The following is a 25,848-nucleotide window of genomic DNA, read 5'->3' as shown; positions in this document are numbered from 1 at the left end:
GTCCACTGTCTCTGGGGCAAGCAGGAAACGGTCGAGGGCGGGTAATGATTCTTGGGTTGTTAGGAGTGAGGTGCCCGGTGGGCCTGTTGACGGGAGTGTGATTCCTAGCTTTCTAGGACACATAGCTGCCCGTATTTGGGAGGACCAGGAGAGGCCTTCAGTTACGGGGTTGTTGAAATGTCATACCCGGGAAACATGTAACGACGCCCTTTCTTCTGTAATAACGCGATGAATGGTGCATGCGCAAGGTAATCCATGAGTTACTGAAATAGTACACCCACACCGAGTATACACTTCGTCAGCCAAGTCCCTCACCCTGTTCAGCTCAGTGAGAATCAACCCCAAGCAGTAGTGCGACACACGACCATGGAGAATCTTAAATATAAAATGGCTATACATCGTACCATGTCGTCGTCTGGAGTCCTCTAGAGAGTTCCTGATGTCGTTCTTCTGAGTTTCAATTGACTTGTTCAGTCTAGCGAACAGTGTATCCAAAGCAGCGGTCGATGAATCAATCCAGTCCTTGGTAGCTCTATGAGCGCTCTCAACTCTACATGTTGTAGTGTTCCCAAAATGAAGTACCTGGTTTGTCCAATATTTGACAAACTTTTCCCTATGAGGGACCCATTGATGCATCACATAGTCCACCAGTGCCGGACACCACTGATACGAATCCCTGAAGTTAGCCAATGCTCGCTCATACGCTTCCTCTGTGGTAGCCTGTAGGATCTTCCGCCACTTACCATTCACCAATCTCTCTGCCATTTCCAAATTCTTCTTGAAAAGGTTGTAGGCTTTCACTTTCACGCAGTTGTTGATGTGCCATGTGCACAATAAGTGGTTCGATTCGGGAAACAGCTCTGCTATGGGGGCAAAGAGACCTCCCTCACAGTCGCTGACGATGGCTGCTGGATGAACATTAGGCCCGATGTAGTTTCTCAGCTTCTCCAAAACCCAATAATAACTTGGAGCCGTCTCATCCCTGATGATTGCATGACCAATCAGAAAGTTCTGGTTCGTTGGAGCCATCCCAACCATCTCAACCAGAGGGAACTTGTACTTGTTTGTCTTGTACGTTGAGTCGATCAAAATCACAAATGGCCAAGACTTGATCATATCAGCACAATCAGGATGCACAAGGAAAAGATGAGTCACCTCCGCTGTATCTTCATCAGAATCAAACCAGAACAGGTAACCACGTGATTGTGCCTGGTGTAGCAGCTGCTGTATAGGGTTCCTTCCCTCTGACCGTTCAAACCTGAGTTGCTGTCTGACGTTGTAGATGTGTCTTCGGTTTGGATGGTCTTCTGGAAATTTCTCTAACACAGATGCTAATATTTTAGCAGGCTTCACTTGAGCATCACTCATTTCTTTCACAACTAGTTTCGCAGCAGGACTTAAGCCGCTCAGTTGTCGATGACCCTCTTCATATACTATCATCTCATGGTTGTGATACCCCCATTTAGAGTAACCTATCACTTCCCAACCGTCACGACTCCGTAGTTGTCGAACCTTTACTCTGAACTCACACCCACAACCTTTCCGCTTTGTGTCAAACCGAGTGGCTGTACGAAAATCTCTTTCTTCTCTTTTGCGATAACGGTCACATCTCAAAATGCGATCCATTCTACCATCCCGTTGAGATTTATGAGTTGCTACTACCAAGCAAAATCCAGCTGCAATTGCAACCTGTTTTGCCCAATCAATCGCCTGTTGAGCTTCTTCGAATGGACCATCATGTCCAAATATCTCACTGTAATCATTTCCGTCTCCACCATATTCCTGCATCAATTATATATTACAATAAATACATTTAACGGATAATACATTTAATTTCTATATTTCCACATAATTAACACAAAAAAAACATAATTATATATAATCAAACTTAATTTTTATAAAAACCCAATTCGAATTTTCAAACTAAATTTAAAAATATACCATTTCGAATTTTCAAATTTAATTTTAAAAAAACCTATTTCGAATTTTCAAATTTAATTTACAAAAAACCCATTTCGAATTTTTTTAAAAAATCATTTTCGATTTTTTATTTTCACAAAAAAATTAAATAAAAAACAACAACAAAATCAAAAAGGAAAAAATAAAATTTAATTATTAAAGGTGGCGTCTGCCAGGGCTGCCACACCCACTGGACTGGCGCCTGGCAGGGCCGCCTCACCCAGTGGAGTGGCGTCTGCCCAGGACGCCAGTCTGGTGGTCTGGGCGTCTGGGCTGGACGCCACTCTGGTGGTCTGGGCGTCTAGCCTGGACGCCACTCTGGTGGTTCTGGCGTCTGGCTTGGACGTCCAGGCTACGGTTTGGGCGTCCACCCTAGGCGCCGTAGCCACTACGACGGTAAACCGTGAATTTTAGCGGTCACTTACCTCGTTTTCCGTCGACGACGACGTACCTCCGGCGTCCCCCGCATCTCCGGCCTGCCATCCGGTCTCCCCCGACGAACCAATACGGCTCCACATTTTTTACACCGAGATTATCTCAATTTTAGCAAAAGGGCATAATGGTCAAATCATAACTTATTTGTGGGCTTTATGTGGTAATTTGTGGGCGATGTTTAGCGTTTCACAAAAAAAACCAAAAAAACGTACTGGTGGAAAACATTGCTCTCTTCTCATTCTTTCAATTTCCCATTGTAGCGCACTCCACGTTCTCCATTAGACCGACTTTTGATACTTCTATCTTCCATTGAAGTAGCTTCTTAGGTAAGATATTAAGATGTTATTTTTTTTTGTGATCATCGAATTTCAATTTCACAATCGAAGGTTTATCGTTAATTTATTTCTCAGTTTACTTAATTTAGGGTTCTTCGCTTAATTTGATATTTGAATCTAATTTGCCTAAAATGTTAGGATGTAACTATGAATTGGGACCTTTTCTCCCCAAATTAATTAGCCTTATTTGATGATTGAATAAAATTTGTTGCTACTGTGTTGCAGAACCCTTTAGTGATAGAATCGAACTATGAAATTGTACCTTTTCTCCTAATTTTATGAGCTTTGTTATGAAAATTGAATCAAATTTAGTTGCAAATGTGTTGCAAAACCCTTTAGTGATAGGATGGAACTATGAAATTATATTTTCTCCCTAAATTTATGAGCCTTATTTGAAAATTGAATCAAATTTGGTTGCAAATGTGTTGCAGAACCTTTTATGAAACTGGAACTTTTCTCCCTCCTGCCCTAGTTCAGGGACGGGGCGGACTGCGGACGGGTAGGTATTGCTAGGTTGAAATGTTGCAAAGATTTTGATGTATGGAGTTTTTTGTTTCGTGGCAAACTCGAGTCTGTGGATGTAGAAACTGTCATAAATCTTTCTCCCGTAATCACATCTGTCAAGATTATTAGCCTTTGCCTTATCCTTGTGGTCTAGTTTACTAGTCAGTCCATGGTTTTTTAGTCTTTTGTTAGGCAATCTTTGAAAGAATATTAGCTAGTGCCCACCTTAGCAATCGGGAAGATTTGGCGGGACTTTTACTGATTGTGAGTCATATGACTACCACTTTATTCACGAATCTACAAATCTGTGGCAAAAAAAGCCCCGCTGAGTATGGAATCATATGAATGTGTTCAAAAAGGAGAGGTTAACTGTGATTCATATACATATTTTTTATACTCTAGATTACTACAATGTGCAATCTGCCCTTAATTTTTCCCCTAGCATATCTTTTCTTTGAATTGAACAAGGTTATCTATGTACTGAATTAGTGAAATTAACCTACTTTTACTATGAAGTTTCACCATTTGGGATGTTTATTTGGAAAGGAAAACAGAATGGTGCGAAAGAAGAGTCAGAAAAAAGCTGAGTTTGCTAATAGCTCCTCTCAAGCATCAACTGAGAAGAAGACTCCGGAATCCTTGAAGCTCACTGCTAAACAGCTGAAGAGATTAAAGAAATGGAGGCTGCGAAGAGCAAAAAGAAAAGAAGCTGCCGTACAGAGTCAAGTCACGAATGAGGAAAAGAACAGGACAGCAGCAATAGTGGATAAAGAAAGCAATCTGAATAGGAGTGATAATGGCAAAGAGAATGGTGCTCCCAAGGGGAACAAAAATAAGAAATATAGAAACACTAAGCATGAGCCAAAAAGTGATAATAAGGATAAGAACAAGACAGCAGCAAGTGTAGAAAAAGAAAGCAATATGAATTCAAGTGATTATAGGAAAGATAACGGTTCTGTCAAGGAAGACAAAAAGAAAAAAAATAGAAACAGTAAGTCTGAGCAAAAATGGGTTGAGGCTCCAAATTCTGAGAATAAAGTTGGTGGATTCATCTTCATGTGTAATGCAAAAACAAAACCTGATTGTTTTCGTTACAAAGTCATGGCCCTGCCTTCCAGCAAAAAGGAGGTTGTGCTTGGTATAAAGCCTGGTTTTAAGCTTTTCCTATACGATTTTGATCTTAGGCTCTTGTATGGAATCTATGAAGCATCTTCTGCTGGGGGTATGAAACTTGAGCCAGATGCTTTTGGTGGGGCTTTCCCTGCTCAGGTGGATCATCTCAAAAAAAAAACAAAAAACAAAGGTTTTATTTTTCTTAGTCATTTACCTTTATTTATTATTGATATTGATGCCACTTTTTCAGGTGCGCTTCAGAATTAATGAAGACTGTTTACCTCTCCCTGAAAGTGTTTTCAAGAATGCAATAAAGGAAAACTATGATGAGAGAACCCACAAATTCAAGACTGAACTAACTTCTGAACAAGTAAGAATTTTCTCCTCTTTACATTCTTCTCTTTGGCTTGAAGTGGTGTTATATTGTTGTTGATTAGTATTAGGAAAGACGAGATTTTATCCTAAATTTATACAGAGTAGCTATTAAAGACTTCCTTGTATCATTATAATGGTTAAGCTTTCAAAAATGGGTGTTTCATATTAATGGTTGCACCTTACTGCATTCCAATTTTGGGTCTACTACCCACCTTATTTAATCCATTTCCCCACTCTGCTTTTCCCTCTTTACAAACGGAGTACAACACTCCACTAAACCTATATTTTTTTAATTCTTCTTTTTTCTTGGCAGTCCACCTTTTTTTTTTTTGGCTGTTCTTTTCTTAAACAACTCAACTCTAAACTATTATTAGTTATTCTTTTCTTACGACATTCGACTAACCCATATCTCTCTCTTACTTTCCCGTCATCTCTCCTTAATTGTGAAAAGTTCAAGTGAAACCGTTTATGAAATGGAGGGAGTAGAAAATAAACACTTAAAATCCTAATACTACCAAAACTAGGAAATTTTGTAGCTTGCAAGTAATAAACAGAGAATGTGTTTTAGCAAGCATTGTTACCTGTATGGATGGGCAGAATTTGCCTATTTTTTTAGAGAAAGACAATCTATCATTTTTTTTAGGAAAAGAAAATTATCATTTATTTTATTGAGAAAATAAAGGTTATATTCCTATTATATTAAAGAGTAATGTGCATTAGGAAAAAAAAAAAAAAAAGCTATATTGTACATCTTACAAAAAAGTATATAAGTTATCTTTTATGTATGAAATGAACTTTCATAAAATATTTATTATCCAATTTTGAAGAGTATACAAAAATTCATTTTATTTATAGTAGGACTGTAAGTCATAATACTACTTCTGTTTTTTATTATGTGCAACAAAGGGGTATTATTTGTGAGACATAAAATATTCCTTTGTTGCACATAATAAGAAACAGAGGTAGCAAGAAAAAAAAAAGTCGATCTATTATTTTTTTAGATTGTCAAAGATGCCTTTGTAAGGAAAATGGTGCAACTAATTTGGGACATAAGGAATATATTATAATGAACTTATCAAATTATACGAAAATATTGTGATAAGTGGTAAAGATTAATCATTTTATGATGATCATGGATTGAGGCTTGATGTAATACACCGTGTACAGTGGCATATTTGTAAGACATCAGCTTAGAATCAATATATGATTAATATTATTGCTCTTCTTAAGTTCTTATAAGTGGGACTTGGCCACATAGTTAGCCTTGACTCCATGAAGTATTGAAGTATCTATATTACTCGAATTATATATATAAATGACCCACATCCAAGGCTAGTTGTAGAGCAAAGAGTTTGGCACACTTTTGGTATTTAGGGTAAGCTTTTTCTTGTAAAATTAAGATTAGGGAGCTGGCTTAAATCTAAGAAATGAGTTTAAGTAAATCATATTTGGTTCCGCTTGGTGTTGCTACATCTAATAATATTAATATCTAATCCCTAGTTTACACCCATCTCAACCAAATTTGACCTCCACTCGCCGCCATTACCCCTTTGTGTGGTGACTATATTATTTAAGTTGTTTGTTTGAAGTTTTTCTTGTTCCAGGTTGTTCTTAATCAAGAGGAGTGAGTAAGTATATGGCCTGCAATTAAAAATTATTTTTAACTAAAGATTGGTAGATTATTTAGGCCATAGGTTCATCTCATTGAGCTCAACTGGTACAATGTTTGTCACTTGAAGAAGCAAACTTTGGTTCTTGTCGGCGGGTCTCACCCAATGTTGGTGGGTGTCGCAGGAATCATCTAAGACTTAACTTTTTTTTTCATAGGCTTGAGGCCTGTAATGGCGTCTAGACACACAACAATAGATGAAAAGCATTCAAAATACAAGTCACTTTTATTAATCGTGGCTAGTACAACACTAAAGAGCTTACTAAGGAATCCTCACAAGGCCAATGCATGTTCAAACATGCATATCCGCCCACTACACCCACTATATGGTAACCACTCACTACTTTAACTCCCTTGAATGTACATAGGGGTGCTACCACATTAACTAGCTGGCAACCGCATCACCCCTCTATCGTCATGCATCCTATAAGTTTGGAGGCATGCACAAAATGGTGGTGCTGCCGGTGGGCGTAGCCTGTTTATAACAAGATAACCACTCACTCTCTAGTGTAATTGCCCACTAACATAATTCTCCTCCTTTCTAGGTGCCATGTCGTTAGTGGCATAATCGTTTAGGAACTGTTGACCTCTGTTTAACTATTTGGTTGTTAGCCAATCTCTTTCCATGGAAGTTATACTCAACCGGGTGCCATCTCAGCATAATTGTCCCACCATTATAGGAGGAATGGAGCAACGTGGGTAGTTTAACTTAACCGCCCACCATACCACTACTGAACCCTCCTAAAATAAAAAAGACAATCCGAAACCGCACACTATGCCAAGTAACCACTTCGTGGTAACCACCACCCATGATCCTACTACTAAAGTCGTGGCAACCTACTCCACCCATATGGTTCTTCCAAAGCAATCGTCCTAAGCACAAGTCTTCATGATCCCTACTAATGTGGTGTTCATGAAAACCGTCGACCAAGCCACATTTGTTTTCACGTGGCAATTGCTAGGTAATTACTAATCAAGGTAACTACCTCCCACGATCTCCATTTCTATGGTGAACATGGTAATAACCTTTTGAGAGCCTCAAACGTGCAGTTGAGCAGCGCGGGCAAGCCTCACACCATTGGGTTAGTATGCCTCACACCATTGGGTTAGTATGCCTTGTTTTGAGCCATCGAGTAGGTTGGTTTTAGTCAATGTCAACCTTAATTATTCCTCACGTGTTATAACCCCTTTTGGTCTATTTACGTCAATGACTATGCCCATGGCTCATGGCCATGAAGCCACTCATGGTCGGTCGTCACACTTGTCCCCTAAAAAGCATTATTTGCAACGGTCAATGTGCTTTGACATTCCTTGACCTAACTTTGATCGTAAGGTCATCTATGATTTAATGGGAGTCCATTTAGGCCCCCAATTAATATCATAGGTTAGAATGGAGTTTACCCACTTAAATCCTTATGTGCACGCGTGGGTGCTCTTGCGACAAGGCCTAGGCCTAGGATGCTTAGCCACTAAGCATATGAGATCATTATCAATGACATCCCTAGCCTTACATACAAGTGTGATTACCCTAGATCCCACAATAGTTCGGTCTCCTTGCCTCGATGCTCCACCCGCTCTTGGGGTCTCACGGTCTTCCGTAGGTCTCGCATGCCTATGTGGGATGGTTGATGCTTTTGGTTGACCAAAGTGACCGTGATAGTAAGCTAGTAATTAAATACTTTACTAAAGGGTTGGTTAGTAAATTAAATCATTAATGGTGGGCTAGCGAATTAGAAGAGCAATAGGAGCATGTAATGAAAAATGCTTAATCATATGAGTCCCATTTAATAATAAAAAATCCATCAAGTTAAATTTTCAATACTACGATGCCACCATGTAGAATTTCTTAAAAATATTATTAAATGATTTATAGAGACTTTCAAAAAACGTTACACACTTGCCGGATCCTTGTACCGATGTACGTATGTCTGAATTAGGTTTGTGTCCCCGTATCTTTAATTTTAAAATTTTCCATAGCATACTCTTGTATCCGCACTTGTATCCAATACTCTTACCCATGTTTATTCAACATAGGGTATAAGCATAGAAGCTATGTTACATGGACTCGGTACCCTCTGGGTACGAGTTCAAATGTCCGATTCGGCTATTTTGTGAAAAAGTTCCATGATTTTGAACTGAAAATGAAGTGGTCGAGTGTCATACCCATGTTTGAGTGTCGAGGGCTCGACATGGGTACTTGAGGTGAAATGAAGAGTCCGTGTGTGACATAGCATTCAAGGGAAAAGTGTCTTGAAAGCGAATGTGATTCGTTTTCTACCACCACTGAGCTTATTGGGCCTAAATATTTTGTTTGGAGCAGATTGCATGATATTTCTTCCGTTTTTTTAAAATCACAATGTTTGGGATTTCACGCTTGCCAATAAAAAGTTGATATTATGAAAGTATATTTTGGGACAAATCTAACATATCACACATGACCATTTTTTTTCAACTTATAAATTACAAAATATGATTAAAGGAGTGTGTGAGAATAATGTAAAATTCTAAACGTTGCGACTTAAAAAAGGAGAGGAAATACATAATTACATACAATAGCTTGGATCACATCTTCACCATCCGTTCATTTGCAGGTGAAGAAACTTAGATCCCTGTTCCGTCCTATTCACCAGCTTCATTTGAAGGATCATCCTGTCGTTCTGCAGCCTGCATCATCTTCTGATCGACTTTTTGTCTCTGAGATGGAGTACCGCAGATATGGCCTCCGACCAGAATTACGTAATATGGGGCAAGATACAGTTTCCTATGCTCCTGTTCCAGATTCTTATGGGACTAATCAAGAGAGGGAACAACTTTTCAGGAGCTCTGCTACACTATACAAGGATACACCATCTGTGCAGGAGCAACTCTATAGGATTCCTGCCCCTCTGTACAGGGATGTGTCCCGTACACAGGAGATGTTAGCGAAGCCTGCCCCAGTTTATGGGTCTTTTTCCTCGTTGCAAGAACCGGCAGTTGCTCATCATGAGCCATTTTATTTGAGTGAAAATGAGTATCGAATGTATGGTTTGCGAGGTCAAAGTGAGCATAAACCATTGGTATCAGCCACAACAAGGCCAAGTAATGAGTTGGATGGTTACCAAGAGAATCAATACCACTCTCATGATCCATTCACAAGTTTAACAAGGGCAGGAGCTGATACTTATGGGGCATATGCGCAGGCGACAGTGACCCCTTCTGATCCATTCACAAGTTTAACAAGGGCAGGGGCTGATACTTATGGGGCATACTCGCAGGCGACAGTGACCCCTTCTGATCCATTCACAAGTTTAAAAAGGGCAGGGGCTGATACTTATGGGGTATACTCGCAGTCAACAGTGACTGAGGCTTATCGTATTGACTTGGGGCTTGCAAATAATGCTGTTGATTACCATTTACCGAGAAGGGTTGCTGATGAGGGGCAGTATTTATCTTATGCCTCTCGTGATCTATCTGCATACAACCAGAGAAGTCATGTTGGTGCTCAATCTGAGCTTGCACCTGCATCTGTTTCATCTCGATACTCATTTGCAGGGGGATCCTATTCCTATAGATAAATCAAAGCTTCTATTGCACGGCATGGCTTCTTAGGCTTTGTTTCTTGTTTATGACTAGTATTGGAGAGCAAATGGAAGATTAGGTCAGCTGAATTCAGTGATCTGGTGATGTACTTGTTTAAATCGATTTCATTTATATCTTACCTTGATCTCTGATACTTGAAAGGTAACTTGAACTCAGGTGGGCACTTCATAGGAATGTGCATTTTAAATGATAGTTACCAGTTAATGTTCATAAACATCTCGAGAAGTTAAGAGTGGGTGATGTCATGACGAAGCATCAAATCTTAAGGATGCCTTTCCTAGCCCTAACAAAACAACTTATGCCTTCATTGTTACCTTTGTTATGTTGTTTATTTGGTTTATTTATCATCAATGAATTAGCCTGATAGCCGAGTGAAGAGAAGATATAACTGTCTGTAGGAATGCAGAATACCTTCTCAAGAGCCACAACTGGCATAAACCTCTCATTTGAGCAGGTCAATAATCCAATGTAAATGCTGACTTTATTCAAGATATAATGAGTAAGCATGAAATTGTGTATTCAACTACGGAGTATTTGTGTTTATCCCCCCCCCCCCCCTTTTTTTTTTTTTTTTTTTTTTGAGGAAAATTATGGGGCAATATATTAAGAAGATAAATCCATCGTGGCAGGAGATACAATACTTTGTGAGAACGGGGCAAAACGAATTATTTCCGCTTCACTACCCACCTCACCTCTAGCAACTAGATGGGCCACAGTATTACTGACCCTTTTCACATGAGAAAAGACACATATATAAAAAAAAAACTCTAAAAATAGAGATATCCCTGTAAACAGAGAATATAGGCGATCTACCAAAATTTGAGCACGAGATCGTGTTAATCACATTTAGCGCATCTGACTCCACCCAAATCTTCCTATAGTCAAATCTCTTCGCCAGCATAAGAGCAAATCTAACAGCTTGAGCCTCAATACACTCAGGAGATGATAGAGGAACTCGTCTTGTAGCAGTAAGGATCAATTGGCCTTCTTGATCTCTGACCACCACCCCCAATGCTGCCATGGCACTTTCACCTAAGTGGGCATCCACATTAAACTTCACACACCCTGCTGCAGGGCATTTCCACTTCGTAGCAGAACGCGATGAGGGATGTGCTGCCTGTCGAGAAACACGTCGAGTATAGCCTGCATACTCAGCAACATAATTGCAGTAGCCCATCTCAACCATTACAGCATCAGGTTCTGAGTTCTCAAATACCATAACGTTCCTACAGCGCCACGCCGCCCACATCAGAGTTGCCATTATTGTGATGGTTTCCTTAGTCACCTTACTCCTCAACCACTGCCAGCAAGCTGTAAAGGAAGACATAGGAGCGTCAGCAATTAGGCTCTCAATATTACTCCTCCTCCAGATCGCCATTGATGCCTTCCAAAAAAATAGAGTGTGCATTATTGACTCTTCTGGTAAGTCGCAAATATTACAGCTGCTATTAGTGATGATATGACGTTGATGGAGTCGCATTTTAACAGCCATATTACCCTTTAGAGCATTCCATACCAAGTGCTTAAGTTTTGGGGGAGCGTTCATGTGCCATACCGACTTCCAAATATCCTCCGAGGTATTATCAGCGGTATCTCCTGATCTCAACATCTAGTAGCATGATTTAATTGTGAATTGGCCATTTCTAGTAAGACGCCAATAAGCTCTGTCCTCATCACTCGTGAAAGGAAGAGGTAAAGCAAGAGCTAGCTCAACATCAACAACACCTAGAACATCTCTCACTTTTTGCTCATTCCATTTTCCTGGGATATCCCCCATTAAATCTGCCATTGTGAGCTCTTCATTCCCATCTTGACTCCCCCTTTGTGGGATCACTCCAACCCCATCCCGAAACAGCCAGGGGTCCTTCCAAACCCTTACCCTCCTGCCATCACCATTCTGCCATCCTATTCCATCCCGAAGAATTCCCTTGGCTCCCCCACCAACTCCTCCACAGATAACTAGGACCGTAACCCCTGCAAGCCTCCATTATCCCTGACCGTTTGAAATACCGAGCTTTCATCACTGCATAGACTAAAGAACCCAGATTGATTAACAGCCGCCAGCACTGTTTTGTGAGTAAGGCTTGATTAAAATCTTTCAGGTCACGGAAACCCATCCCTCCATTACCCTGCCAATGAATTTTGCGCTTCACTTCCGACGACCCCCACCAGAACCTGCTCATCAGTTTATGAATTTCCTCTATAATGTAGTCTGGAATCCGGAAGAGGCTCATTATATATGTAGGGATTGCCTGAATGACCGCCTTCAGAAGCACTTCTTTACCAGGTTTTGAGAGAAGTTTATCCTTCCAGCAACTGAGTTTCTTCCGAATTCTATCACAAACTCCCCCAAAAATAGTCTTCTTTGATTTCCCGATAATTGTAGGTAAACCCAAATATTTCTCATGCTTATCTATTTCCCTGACACCCAGCATGTCAACAATAACAGCTCTCCTATCCTCAGGAACCTGTTTACTACAGTTTTGTCTAGGTTGACATTTTGGCCCGAAGCTCGTTCATATTTCCTAATAATATCAGCAATTTTGGAGCATTCCTAAACAGTAGCTCTAGTAAACAGCAAGCTATCATCTGCAAAGAACAGATGAGAAATTCTGGGAGCAGCCCTGCAAATTTTCGCCCCATGTATACCTTTATCTCTAGCAGCCTTAGATAATAAGCATGAAAAAACATCAGCGCACAGTAAAAACAGGTAAGGGGATATCGGATCACCTTGTCTAAGTCCCCTGGAAGGTGTGACTAAGCCGTAAATTTCGTTGTTCAACTTGAAAGAAAAAGACACCTTTGAGATACAATCCATCACCCTCCTACACCACCCGTTAGAAAAACCCATTTTCCTCATGACTCTCTCAAGAAAAATCCACTCTACCCTATCATATGCTTTACTCATATCCAGCTTCAGAGCCATTGTCCCTGTTCTCCCCTCTCCTCCTCTCTTCATAGCATGAAAGATCTCAAAAGCAATGGTGGCATTATCTTTAATGAGACGTCCTGGTATAAAAGCACTCTGATTTGCAGAAATAATGGTACAAGTACTATGTGTTTTTTTTTTTGGCATATGCCTTTATTTTTATGGGTTAAATTAAAATGACACAATGGGTGATGAAATAATTGGGTTAGTGTCGAGGGCCTTTTTGACCTATATGTATAAACAAGTCAGCATGAGTTTTTTTTTTTTTTTTTTTTTTTTTTTTTTTTTTTTTTTAATAATAATAAAAGATGAATATCACAAATACATTAAAAAAAATGTTAGAAATGACTTTTTTAACAAAAAATCTTTTACAGAGTATTTTTAAAAAAAAAGGCAAAGTAAGGAGTCCTTTTCCAAAATAATGTTGCCAAAAGATTCAATTCTCAAATTACGGCCATATTTTCATGAATTTCCTAATTACTATCCAAATATTTTAATATTATATCATTCTCCTCTCACGGTCTCTCACATTCATTACTTTTCAATAAATTATTAACCTCATTATTTTATTTTTCTTACAATTTTTTGTATTTCAACTACTCTATTTATCTCTTATTGTATTTAAGTTAATTAAATTGCCTAATCTAAAGAGCAAACTGTAAACTTAAAAAAAAAAGGAGAGAGTAAGAAATCTGATTTGCAGAGAGAAAGTACTATGTAGTATGTATTAACGTATAATGTGAAGAGTAATAATACTAATAAGGCAAATTTTTATATGTACTACGTTTGGCCTGCCAATTTTTTTTTTGTTTTTCCACTTCTCACTCCTCACTGTATTCCCCTTTCTCTTGCTTTTCCCTCTCCTACCTTCCAATAATGGCACCAAACATCTCCACTCTTCTTCTTCTCATCATCATCTCCAATATCTTCTCCAATCATCATCATCATTCTCTCACTCCTCACTTTCTTCTTTATGGTCTTTTTCTTCTCCTCTACAACTCCTTCTCTCTCCAAATCCTCCTTCTCAATTCCAAACCCTAACCCTAATTTCGAGTTTGGAGATCAAATCGTCGCATTTCTTTGTCATTTTGTTGGTTTTCTGGGTTGATTTGTTGGGGTTGGGGTTGTTCGTCGTCGTCGTCGTATTCTTCGGCGCCATTGGAGTAGCTTCGAAGGAGATCCATTGAAGAAGATGATGATGAATCGCAGTTCTTTGTCATTTTGTTGGGTTTCTGGGTTGGTTTGGAGTTGGGGTTAGTTGAATTTAGGGGTTACTTATGGGTTACCTGTTTTTGTCTTCTGTTTTGAGTATGTTATAAAATGGGTTACTTGAATTCAAGAGTTACTTGAAATTAGGAGTTACTTGAAATTGCACGTGAATGTCAGACTCCATTATGCGCGTCCGACTCTGTTATTTTTGCTGAGTTGGCAGCAGGCCACACCCACACGGTATGGGCAACTGCACCAAAAAGGCTCTGTACTAATACACAGCCTTGTGAAAAATGAGCCTTCAAGGCAACAAACGGGAAAATTCAATGAATAAAATATTGCAAGTAGGAGGTATTGTCGTATTGATGGAAAATTTTGGGATAAAAATGGGAAATTTGATTTGAGAGTACATTAAATCAAGGGTAAATATGATAAGAAAAGGAATACGTAACCCAAAAAAAAAGGGGTGGGGGGTGGTAAATATTGTAATTTGATATATCAATAATATACATCAAGGTAAATCCAAGAACGTCTTACGTATTTCTCTCTCCAAGCTATCTAGTATATATTACTAAAAGTAGAAATGTAATTAATGGAAGGGAACGTTGAAATGGAAATGTAATCGTAGAAAAGGAATGGAGATAGTACATTTATTTTATACAATAACAAAAAAGATGGTCCAAATTGGTCAAAGTTATTATAAAAGTTAATCTCAAATATTCAAAGCTCAAAGAGTAATAAAAAAAAATATAAAGGATTTCTATTATAATCGTAAGTGTTGAATTTAAAAAAATGACCGATATAACAAAGTCATTTTTTTAATTAGCATTTAGTTATAATAATACTTTATAGCAAAAAAAATCATTTTATATAATTTAAGAGCTTTTACTCTAACTTATCACCAAATTCCTCCAAAACTCCAATCTTGCAATTTTGTGCAACTTATTTTTTTTTTTTTTTGTTGTTGTTTTTGGCAATAACTTCTAATAACTTTCTTTCTCCAAAAAAATATTCTGCTACTATTTTCTTCTTTCTAATACATAGTATGTATATCCTGTATATTATCCTATACATTAGCATGAATACACTTAAAAAAAAAAGTCCAATGTTCCAATTATTTTGAGACGGAAAAAGGAGTTATACTGATCTGATACATTGAAAAGAGAGAGAAGGGAACCGCAACTAGCAAGTACGCAAGTCATATTTTTCCACTACCGATTATTTCTGATTTATTCTCCGACTTATAGTACCGTGATTGCACCTCCATTGTTCATTCTTGTACAGATTCTCAATCGATGACCAAAATTTTTAACAATGTCCATTTCTAACTCCTCCTCAGGTATTTTTTCTTTTCCCTTTCACATTTGCATCATCTACTCATTTTAAACGCCCATCTTGGAATTTCTTGTAAAAAAAATAAATATATCTTAAAATTATAATTTTTTTTTTTTTGACTTTTTTTTTGGAGATATGTGTTTTAAAAATTGGGAATTTAATCTTGAATTAAATGCAACATAATTGCAGGTTCTGTAATGGACGTTGATAATAAGAAGAACCACAAATGGGGTTTGCCGCCATTATCTACCATTGTTTATCACTTTGGTACAAGTGGGCTTTCTGTTGCCACTGCTACAGCTGTTACTCATCCTTTAGGTTTCGAATCTCTCTTCTTTTTTCATTAATTTATACACTGAATTTTAATTTTGGTGATGGGATTCTCATTAGTAGTGTTTACTGTTTAGGAGGTTTAAAATGCATTGTTGTGTATCCTCATTGATAATTTACGATATGGAATCGATTTTTATGGATAACAAATGCTTTTAGATTGAACCACTTTGAATTTCTGCACTATTTAGTACTAATTTTGACCATTCAAAAAAAAAAAATTATATTGAGAATAAAATGTTAATTTGTAAAGTGTTGTTAGATTATGTTTTTATATCATCAATTTTTTTTACTCCACAGTTTTTCTTAATAGAAAATAAAAGATATATGGTCTATGTTAATCGGACACGGCTAAAATCGTGAAGTGTCCGTGTCGACACGACATGACACGGACACGGGACACGTGTCCGACATTTCACTGTGCACTCGGACACTTCCATTAATAGTTTTTTAAGAGGAAAAAGAGGAGTAACATGAAAGAAAAACATATCTTGTTTGAAGACCACCATTGATGTAGAGAAGATGGAGAGAAGAAGACTGTCATTTATAGGAGAATTTACTGTGGAAGGAATAAATAAAAATAGGGGTGGACATAATGAAAAATTTAAAACAGTAATATATAATTTATTTATATAAATTTAAGTGACGTATTGACGTGTCCCCGTACCCGTGTCCAAATATCGAATAGAGCACCCGTGTCCTAAAATTTTGGAACTTGCCGGATTGTCCGTGTCCGATACCCGTTCCCGAGTCCGTGTAACATAGTATATGTTTAATGTTGTGCGTTGGCAAATCAAAGTGTTGCAACTAAGAAAATAGAGGTGTTTTGAATAGGTTTTGTTTATAAGCTTATGGCGATGATAGGAATATCCTATATTTATGGCCAATGGAGATGCACTTTGCTTATGGTTTTCAAATATACTACTTCGTATTTGCTTGATGTCACTTTGACATGCCTACATATGATGTTCATGTTTGGGGGTAAGACATGGTTTTGAATTGTTATGTAGTGGGTAACTACAGTGGATGTATGGATGTATGGTCCTCTGAGCTAAACCTTCCATCCTACTAATATTGCCCCATATTCCTATTTGGGATGTCTCATTGAGTTTTCCCTATTCCCTTAGTGGTATATTTTCCCTACTCAACAATTAAAGTGCTTCACACCCAAAAAATAAAAAATAAAAACCTCCCACATGCTTTGACTTAGCTCTTAGATAAGTGAAATAAGGGATATAGTGCCATCTTAGTGGGACGAAAGGAATATTGTATCGTGTAATGTTTACGGGGTTCAGTTCATAGCTGTCTTTGAATAACAAACTTGTGGTTTAGGTGTTGGTAAATTGAAGGCTTGAGCTAGATTGATTACAAGAGTTGGCTTACCTAATACGTAGATTGCTCCAATACGCGGAACGAGTGCTAAATTCGCAATGCCCTAGGTGGGGAGTATAGTAAAAAGTTTGTGGTTTTTATAATACGTCTTTTTTATTTGGGATCATTATACGATATGAACAACACACCCTCATAAATAAAAAGGTTTTTATTTTTTTTTAATATAAAATGTAGGGAGAATTGGTATGAAAGACTTACATCAGGAGTTCATGGAGAAGGGGGAGGGGGGGAGTATTGGGTAACCCTGCAAAAGAAACATAGTGAAACAAGAAATAAAAAAAAATAACCTTCTCCAAAGTCTCTATGGTGTTTGGTTAGAGTAATGGAGACAAATAAACAAACCCACTCTAGTTGATCTATTTTTACTCTCCACCACCCCTCCTTGTTAAATCCTCTCTTGTTGGATTGGGATACTACAGTAGGGTGAATACGCTAATTTGGGAGTATTAATATGCAAAAGTATTGAGTATTAGAACGAAAGTATTAATATGGAATTCGAGGGGAGGGGGGAGGGGGAGTATTAGGTAACCCTGTACATCCCTAAGAAGAGGATTTAACATGATTAAGATGTTAATTGTTGACATGTGTTAGTTGATTGGTTATATGCATTAGGTAACCCTGTACATCCCTAAGAAGAGGATTTAACATGATTAAGATGTTAATTGTTGACATGTGTTAGTTGATTGGTTATATGCATAGCTGATGATAAGAATTATATGGTATATTAGCAAAAAAGAAAATCAATGTAGAGAGAGAGAAATATTCTAGGAATAGTTCTTAAAGCATACGTACAGAGTGAAGATAGAATAATTAACTACCTTATTGTTTAGTTTGATTGTAAATATAATCTTGGTAAACTGTCTTTTTCATTTAAATATTCTATATCAAACCAATATAATGATGCTGAGTTCCACAAGACCTTTCCCGGCCCCTTTGTGCCTCCAAAATACATAGGAAACTTTGGATTGCTAAAAGGAATATAAGTGAATATGTTTCATATCCAATGCTTTAAAGTTGATTCCAATGAAATGTAACTATCTTGCAATGTAAAATACGTGCCTGTTGCCTGTCCAACTAACGCTTACAGAGCATTGTTCTATTGAAATATACTGTTTAATATCCTTAAATTCATATTGAGTTGTATAAAAATCCTTCACGCGTACAGAAAATGATGAAGATTTCAAACTCTTTGATGTTGTATTTTGAATTAATTGTGTGAGAGATAATTGGAAGTGTCTGGTGGCCACATTGGACAGTCCGAAAGGGAAATAGCCTCTGTAGTGTATAGCAAATTACTACCTCCAATCTAAAAGACGTTCCCGTTTACCTATTTTTTCCGATAAATGTTTTGGGTATCAATATCATTAAAATCTTTAAAAGTGTGATATTACATATCTAGACAAATCAAACAAAATTTCATAAGAGTATTTTTTTTCCCATATATATATCGAGAGAGTCCAATATTTCATTTGTGTTAGAATCTATAAAGTTTTTAGATTGGAATAACTTTAAGGAACGGAAATAGTAGTAAATTTACTCAATTCTTAGTCTTGGATATTATTCAATTTATTCCCCTATGAAATTTCTCAGGAGGGGTACTGTTATTCTGTAAGCAAGTTGTCATTTTTGTATTGGCTAAAGGATTATCCACATGGATGGATTTGGGAGTGGTAAGCAGCAACATTAGGACCAAACGGAAAAGTCCATTCTCGTCATGATCGATCCACGTCCTACCATGGTGCCCGGAGAACCGGGCTTGCTTAGCTAAGAAAGCTAGCTGCCCAAAAGCCCACTGCTAAAGCACAGATTCCACGTTCTCAAAAAAAGAATCTCTCGGTCTTGTTGCAATATCAGTCTCGCCCTTTTCAACCACTCGAGAGTCGCTGGGTTCAGTCAGGGGAAATGGTTGTTTATCTTGTTTTAAGGACTTATAATAGCTCTTAATTGCTCTGATTGATGGGCTGGGTTATCATTGGAATGGGGTTTTATTTGTACTTTGAAATAATTATGTGACCATTCAGTCTGTTCGTATACAATATGGAAACGTGAGACCAAGATTCAATCTGCCAGCACTCTGAAGTCTGAATACATTGATTCAATTCTTTCAGACGTTCTCAAAGTAAGGCTTCAAATGCAACTTGTTGGTCAGCGAGGACCTTTAACTGGATTGGTAAACATCTAGGTTTCTGAAGGTTTATGTACCTCCTAACCTTTAATTTTGTGACATTGAAGACCAGTTGAATTTTCTAGCCATTTTCAACCTCTGCAGGGACACATCTTCACCCAGATATTGAACAAAGAAGGATTTAGTGCATTGTACCTTGGATTGACACCTGCATTGACAAGGTCAGTTCTATACGGGGGATTACGTCTAGGTCTGTATGAACCTTCAAAGTATGTGTGTGAAGTGGCATTTGAATCAACAAATTTGTTTGTAAAAATAGTTGCTGGAGGCTTTGCTGGTTCTTTTGCAACTGCGATGACTAATCCTACTGAAGTTCTGAAGGTGCTCATATTGTACTTTCTCTCTCTCTGTCTCTCTCTGTGCATAAATGCCTTAATGAAGCAACTCTTTGAATCAGGTTCGCTTGCAAATGAACTCAGGGGCGAAAGTAGGTGCTATAAGCCTAATGCGCAAAATTGCTTCAGAAGAGGGTATATGTGCTCTGTGGAAGGGTGTTGGTCCTGCTATGGCAAGAGCTGCTCCCTTGACTGCATCACAGCTAGCAACATATGATGAATCTAAACGAGTTAGCATGCTATTTTCTCAACTGTTTAAACCTTTTAGATTATCATAAGTAGACATCAATATTATAAAACATCTGATGATTGTTGTTCTGCTCCAAATATTCTTGCTTTATGATATCTGAAGTCATTGAATTACTATGTTCTTGCATTGCAGGCTTTGACAAGATGGACCTCTGTTGAAGAAGGATTTTCTTTGCACCTCATGTATGCAACAGTATTTCTGGCTTTATTCACTTACCTGGGTGCATTCTTTTCAGCTGTTATTGTTTGTCCCTTTTTAAAGCCCAAAATGTCATGAATGATATATCTGGAAGTAGTCCTCTTGGTTTTTGAGTTATGACTTCAGCATGTGGCTAATATTCTGCATTATTCATGATATGCACATATAACTTATTTCTCTTGCTTACAAAGTTACAATTAATGAAATGCAGAGCATAGTTTGTGCTTAAACTCCTGTTTAGTATTTTTAATACAACTAATGAACTAAACGCAGGACCATGAAGATCAATACGATGTAGCTTACAGGTTAGCTACACCTCATTAATGTGAATCTTTGACATCAATTAGTTCATTTCACCTCCATTTGGAAACTAAATTTCAGACATAAGAGTGTTGTGAAAATGCATTAGATGTCATGCCCCCTTCAAATAAATTATAAACAAGGGTTTAATATCGTAAAGGATTAAAATAGTGGGACCAAGAGAGTAGCTTTTTTGTTAGAGTTTGTGAGTTGTCTAGACTCTACAGGTTTCCTGGGACTGACTCTTTTTTTATTTACAATAGGTCAAGTACTATATCTGGGGTTGCAAGCACTCTGGTCACGGCACCCATGGATATGATCAAAACCCGTCTTATGTCACAGAATGAATCAAGTGGCAGGAATTATAAGAATGGACTACACTGTGCCTACCAGGTACTGACATAGTCTTCATCCTATATTTCCCACTTGCTCATATGATTTATATTCCTATTGATTTCAGTGACTGCTTAAATCAAAATTACCATTAAGGCCTGAACATTCTGCCTTAATATAAGTGTATAAGACTGAAACTTGTATGTGAATCTTAACCAAGAATCCAAGATATATTTGAAGCTTGAATTCTGTTGTTTCATGCATTAACAGGGAGTTGAATGCTATTTTCTTACTTCCTAGCGAACTTATCACCCATGCAAAAATGACTTGCTTATTTTTTAGGTTTAGGTGTCATTCATAGTTATTGGTCCTACACTTAAATTGGTCCCTGTCTTCTCATCTTGGCACTATTTGCTTTTGATAACATGAGTTTTATTCTTGTACTTCTGACTAGGATGCTCATTGTGAGAAAGAGGTAGTGTTAATTTTTTTGCATCTCATTGCTATCAGCTGTCACAATCTGTAAATTAGTAGTGCTCCCGCCATTCCATTATTATTGTAGGGTGCCTAAAAGTTCTCTTTATTTTAATTATAGTCACATTCCAACGCTTTCTCTTGCTACAATTTGTATTCACTTTTATTTTTCTTAATTTACATTTTACAAGCTTTCTTTAATCACCTTGCATGCTGCCATCTGCAAATGTGAAGTTAAATTTGAGACAGATGAAGTATTTCAAAGAAGGCTTATTTTTATCTCTTGCGGTCATAACTTAATGACTTGCATTTCTACATAATTTTGTACAGAATTGTTACGTTATCAGCATTGAACTGGTAAATTTATCTTATATAGTATTCAGTTTCGTCATATCATTTCACTTGTTGCAGGTCATGCGCACTGAGGGTTCTCTTGCACTTTACAAAGGGTGAGATTCCACATCTATATCTCTACCAATACTTGTCCTGTCCATTTTATCTCGTACTCTACAGTTATAAATGTAGTTGTCTGAGTTATGATAGCAGCTGGCTGAATGAAATTATTTGTTTCTTTTCTATACCAGAGGCTTCACAATTTTTGCACGGTTGGGTCCACAGACAACAATCACATTTGTACTTTGTGAGAAACTCCGGGAATTATCAGGACTCCGTGCGATTTAGTTCTGGCGAATTTCTGGCAGCACTGTTAAAAGACAGATAAGACAAGATTCTTTTCCTCCATTCATTTTTGGTGATCTGAAGGGGGGAGTGACAAAAACAGCGCCCCTCGGTTTTGCATAATCTGATCACCATACATTAATCTGATAATAAGTAGATTTCTTTTGTGAAGATTGGAAAATATTGTTTTGAATTATGACTTGGTATACATTTTGTTGTTATTTCGTCAATTTTGATACCCAGCTTGTAATCAATTACTTTGGTGAGGGACATGAAGAGCAACTGTCATGATGAACTGTATTGTCCTGTTCAAGCAGGCTGTCTAACACCAATAAAAGCAGTAGTTGCTAATTTGTTGGGATTTTTTTTTTTTTTTTCCTTTTCTTTTGGATGTAATATTTGTTAGAGTTTAGCTAATGAAGCGTTTAGTATAAGGGATTGAGAGTTTAGAAATAGTGAATTTTCTTTATGCAAACGAAACATCCTTGAAGTAATTTATTGCTTATTTGGCACTCCCTCCGTCCCATAATACTTAGGGTGTTGGGGTGGACATGTAGCTTAAGAAAACTACAAGTAGGTCTGTTTAAAACATTTGTTTATTATATAAAGGGTTTTCTTTTGTATTTTTATATTGTAAGAAAACAAAAAGTGGGATAGGTAGGGGTAGTGAGGAGAGAAAATATAGGATTTAATTAGGTTTTGTGGTTTGTGGTCCCAAGGAGAGTATAGGAAAATGTTTTTTATTAGTGAATCTATTCCATATTTAGTAACGTGTCAAGTATTTTAGGACGTACGAAAATGGGAACTGTGTCATGCATTGTGGGACGGAGAGAGTATTCTTTTTGCTCATTTCAAAATATTCAAATGAGCAAAAACTGTCGAACTCCACGAAAATAGAGATTGAAATTGAGATTGAAAACAATTTGTTATATATCTAAATCTCGTGTTTGATAAGTTATGTCTTGTTTTGTTCATCTTTTTTTTTTCTCTACATGATTCAGGATTAATTTATCTATCTATAACTATAATATAAGTTGAGTCGGCAAAAAGTTGTGTCGTGTTCGTGTTTGGTCTCGTGTCAATTTCATGTTGTTCACAAAATCTATCAAAAATCAAGTAAATGTGGGATAATTGCATAATTTGACTACTTTAGCAAAATGGGTCATGTTGTGTCGTTTTCGTGTTTTCTAACAGTAACATCGTATGTGTTCAAGTCGTGCCGATTTTAGTCGTGTTGAAAGTGCAACTGATACTCAATAAGGGGTTGAATTGAGTACGGGAGAAGTTCGTTAATTTATAAATTTTTTTTCTCAAAATAAAGGGGAACCAATAGAACTGGTTTATAAAAGTTAATTTATAAAAGTATATTTTAATCATGGTTTGTCCGCTTGAATAACTCTAACGTATGTTTAATTTAATAAAAGATGTTACATGTTTTGCACTTAAATGTACTTGACATATTTTGCTAACTCGTACTTTCTATTTTGTTTTAGTTTGTCCTATTTTTAATTTTTGGTAAGCAGTCGTGATTTCATGTGTGGAGTATGCACATCGAGAACTCAATATTGATCACATAGCCTAGATTTTTTTTAAAAAAAAGTTTCATTATCAAGTTATGTTTGAGTGCTCAAATAACATTGGTTTAGTTTGGTTTTGATTTTCAATTTAGTTAGTTTCTTTTCTGCTGCTAAGTTTTGTAGTTCTTAAGTAGTCCTTACATGATCAACGATAATACACCCAATTTTCTCTCTATAGTGTATTATGCGTATTATTCTAGTATTTGTGTAGAGAGGAATTTGGGGTGTTGCAAGATATACCTAAGACTACGTGTTGATGAACAAGGTACGAACATCACAAGTGCACAATTATACCTTTTAGCTTGACTTATTAATGCTCCAACAACCTTCATGGTTTAATGCAAAGGTAATTTAAACCATATCTGGAACAATATTTACAAATGACATCTTGATTTATTCGAAGAAAAGAAAGAACATGAATGAGAGAAGCCCTAACCAACTGAGAAGGTGTGAGTTTTGTCTTAAGAAGGTGAAATTTTTAGGGCATGCTGTTGTGCGACAGCGGAAGCAAAGGTCGAAAACAAACAAGAAAACAATAAAGAAATTCAATGCAAACAATAAGAACAACACCAAGAATTTACGTGGTTCACTATCGATGTGATAGCTACGTCCACGGGCACCGAGATCGAATGATTTCACTATAAACTGCAAAGATTACAAAGATGATTCTTGTATTTCTCAAGAACGGCTCTCACACTCTCTCCCTTAACCCTTATACTAATATTAGGGAGGTTTTATATTAATCCCTAAAATAAAAGATACTTGGGCAAAAAGATAACATAAAAGATAACTTTAAATCGTAAAATCCGCGTCTCCGCATTTTTCCTTCTCCGCCCGGTCAGACCGGGCAAGGTCTGCCCGATCGGGCGCGAGAAGAAAACTCCATACGAATGCTTCAACGTATCCAACCCCCACCGCCCGGTCAGACCGGGCAATGTCCGCCCGATCGGGCGGACAAAGCTACGAAGTACGAGTCACCTAATACTTATCAACAATCTCCACCTTGACGAGAACTCGTAGTCAGCAAACGACCCCATCAAGACATAGTGGAAAAACATCTCAAGCCAAACCCGATGCAAGACTCATGCATAAGCCATACATCCCGATAAGTCTTCAACCAAGACCCATCACATACTCGTCTCCAAGTATAACAACTCATAATGCTCCACCTGCATCACAAGCCCCGGGCAAGCTCCACCTTAAGGCCAACACACCTACACCAGGAGCTCCCCAACTTCGCCCCTCAGGGCCTACTACATCACGTAGTAATCAATATTTAGCAAGTCTAAGCAATGTTTAAACTTGCTAAACGGAACAGGCTTAGTGAAGAAATCAGCCGGGTTGTCAGCAGTCCCAATCTTCTTCACCTTAATCCTCTTGTCAGTACGCAAGAAATGATACCTGACATCAATGTGCTTCGTCCGATCATGGTGTACTTGATCTTTAGCTAAGCAAATCGCACTTAGACTATCACAATACACTGTAGCACAATCCTGTGCAATACCCAGTTCACCTACTAGGCCTTTGAGCCAAATAGACTCCTTAGCTGCAGAAGTTAAAGCCATATACTCAGCTTCAGTAGTTGACAACGTAACTGATGACTGCAATGTAGACTTCCAACTAACCACAGAACCACCCAAAGTGAACACATAACCAGTCACAGACCTCCTGGTATCCACATCAGCTGCATAATCAGAATCACTGTACCCAGTGACCAAGCATTCCCTACCATTCCCGTACACAAGACCAATATCAGTTGTCCCTCTCAGGTAGCGAAAAATCCTTTTCACCCCTTGCCAGTGTTCCCTCCCAGGTCGAGCCATAAACCTGCTTACAACACTAACAGCATGCGCAATATCCGGCCTAGTACAGACCATAGCATACATCAAACAACCAACCGCATTTGCATATGGAACTCTAGACATATAAGACAACTCCTCCTCTGATTGAGGTGACATAGACAAAGACAACTTACAACTAACAGTAGTTGGCGTACTTATAGGCTTCGATTTTTCCATCCCAAAACGAGACAAAATCTTTTCAATGTAGCTTTTCTGAGTCAAGAAAAGCTTACCTCTAGCCCGATCCCTGTAGATCTCCATACCCAAAATCTTCCTAGCTGCACCCAAGTCTTTCATGTCAAACTCCGAGTTAAGCATCTCCTTTAATCTAGCAATATCAGATTTATTCTTTGTGGCAACCAACATGTCATCAACATATAACAAAAGATAAATCATGGAACCATTATCCAGCTTACTATGATACACACAGCAATCATATGAATTCCTGTCAAAACCTTGTGAAACCATAAAAGAATCAAACCTTTTGTACCACTGTCGGGGGGATTGCTTAAG

At 37.7% G+C, this 25,848-nt stretch overlaps 4 protein-coding genes across 8 annotated transcripts; 2 read left to right on the top strand and 2 right to left on the bottom strand.

Annotated features, from left to right (window-relative positions):
- The first annotated feature begins 2,584 nt into the window (after positions 1-2,584).
- LOC110697811 lies at positions 2,585-10,256 on the top strand. 3 transcript variants are annotated; one of them, XM_021875204.1, is made up of 4 exons: positions 2,585-2,720; positions 3,788-4,502; positions 4,597-4,716; positions 8,982-10,256. In XM_021875204.1, exons 2-4 carry the CDS (start codon positions 3,789-3,791, stop codon positions 9,942-9,944), a joined length of 1,797 nt encoding a protein of 598 aa, XP_021730896.1. In that variant the 5' UTR covers positions 2,585-2,720; position 3,788; the 3' UTR covers positions 9,945-10,256. The 3 variants fall into 3 exon arrangements, with proteins under 3 accessions (XP_021730896.1, XP_021730894.1, XP_021730895.1); XM_021875202.1 differs by having other exon boundaries at positions 3,780-4,502; XM_021875203.1 differs by having other exon boundaries at positions 3,750-4,502.
- Positions 10,085-11,347, bottom strand: LOC110697905. Its single transcript, XM_021875308.1, has 3 exons — positions 10,783-11,347; positions 10,381-10,448; positions 10,085-10,132 (listed from the first exon to the last, which is right to left on the bottom strand). Exons 1-3 carry the CDS (start codon positions 11,345-11,347, stop codon positions 10,085-10,087), a joined length of 681 nt encoding a protein of 226 aa, XP_021731000.1.
- A 231-nt stretch (positions 11,348-11,578) lies between these two features.
- On the bottom strand, positions 11,579-12,404 carry LOC110697904. Its single transcript, XM_021875307.1, has 2 exons — positions 12,098-12,404; positions 11,579-11,943 (listed from the first exon to the last, which is right to left on the bottom strand). The coding sequence occupies exons 1-2, from the start codon at positions 12,402-12,404 to the stop codon at positions 11,579-11,581; spliced, it is 672 nt and encodes a 223-aa protein (XP_021730999.1).
- Positions 12,405-15,059: 2,655 nt separating this feature from the next.
- On the top strand, positions 15,060-22,278 carry LOC110697810 (mitochondrial substrate carrier family protein ucpB). Of its 3 annotated transcripts, XM_021875200.1 has the most exons (10): positions 15,060-15,296; positions 15,392-15,446; positions 15,632-15,760; positions 19,273-19,334; positions 19,434-19,670; positions 19,747-19,914; positions 20,067-20,116; positions 20,696-20,825; positions 21,651-21,688; positions 21,824-22,278. In XM_021875200.1, the coding sequence occupies exons 2-10, from the start codon at positions 15,422-15,424 to the stop codon at positions 21,918-21,920; spliced, it is 936 nt and encodes a 311-aa protein (XP_021730892.1). In that variant the 5' UTR covers positions 15,060-15,296; positions 15,392-15,421; the 3' UTR covers positions 21,921-22,278. The 3 variants fall into 3 exon arrangements, with proteins under 3 accessions (XP_021730892.1, XP_021730891.1, XP_021730893.1); XM_021875199.1 differs by having other exon boundaries at positions 15,060-15,446; XM_021875201.1 differs by lacking the exons at positions 15,060-15,296; positions 15,392-15,446 and having other exon boundaries at positions 15,679-15,760; positions 18,755-19,334.
- The last annotated feature ends 3,570 nt before the right edge of the window (positions 22,279-25,848 follow it).

The sequence above is a fragment of the Chenopodium quinoa genome, unplaced genomic scaffold (assembly GCF_001683475.1).
Source record: "Chenopodium quinoa cultivar QQ74 unplaced genomic scaffold, ASM168347v1, whole genome shotgun sequence".
NCBI lineage: Eukaryota > Viridiplantae > Streptophyta > Magnoliopsida > Caryophyllales > Amaranthaceae > Chenopodium > Chenopodium quinoa.
The sequence above is the reverse complement of the archived record's forward strand: the minus strand, read 5'-3'. Positions and strand labels throughout refer to the sequence as shown.

Excerpts from the sequence above, each read along its gene's own strand:
- LOC110697810 (XM_021875200.1), top strand. The coding sequence starts at position 15,422 with ATGTCCATTTCTAACTCCTCCTCAG. Across the intron at positions 15,447-15,631 it reads CATTTCTAACTCCTCCTCAG|GTTCTGTAATGGACGTTGAT; the intron begins GTATTTTTTCTT and ends ACATAATTGCAG. Across the intron at positions 20,826-21,650 it reads GACTACACTGTGCCTACCAG|GTCATGCGCACTGAGGGTTC; the intron begins GTACTGACATAG and ends CACTTGTTGCAG.
- LOC110697904 (XM_021875307.1), bottom strand. The coding sequence starts at position 12,404 with ATGCTGGGTGTCAGGGAAATAGATAAGCATGAGAAATATTTGGGTTTA. Across the intron at positions 11,944-12,097 it reads GCGCAAAATTCATTGGCAGG|GGGTTACGGTCCTAGTTATC; the intron begins GTAATGGAGGGA and ends GGAGGCTTGCAG.
- LOC110697811 (XM_021875204.1), top strand. The coding sequence starts at position 3,789 with ATGGTGCGAAAGAAGAGTCAGAAAAAAGCTGAGTTTGCTAATAGCTCC. Across the intron at positions 4,503-4,596 it reads GTGGGGCTTTCCCTGCTCAG|GTGCGCTTCAGAATTAATGA; the intron begins GTGGATCATCTC and ends CCACTTTTTCAG. Across the intron at positions 4,717-8,981 it reads CTGAACTAACTTCTGAACAA|GTGAAGAAACTTAGATCCCT; the intron begins GTAAGAATTTTC and ends GTTCATTTGCAG.
- LOC110697905 (XM_021875308.1), bottom strand. The coding sequence starts at position 11,347 with ATGGCGATCTGGAGGAGGAGTAATATTGAGAGCCTAATTGCTGACGCT. Across the intron at positions 10,449-10,782 it reads GATCTCGTGCTCAAATTTTG|TCAGCATTTACATTGGATTA; the intron begins GTAGATCGCCTA and ends TCTTGAATAAAG. Across the intron at positions 10,133-10,380 it reads CAGTTGTGGCTCTTGAGAAG|TGCCCACCTGAGTTCAAGTT; the intron begins GTATTCTGCATT and ends ATTCCTATGAAG.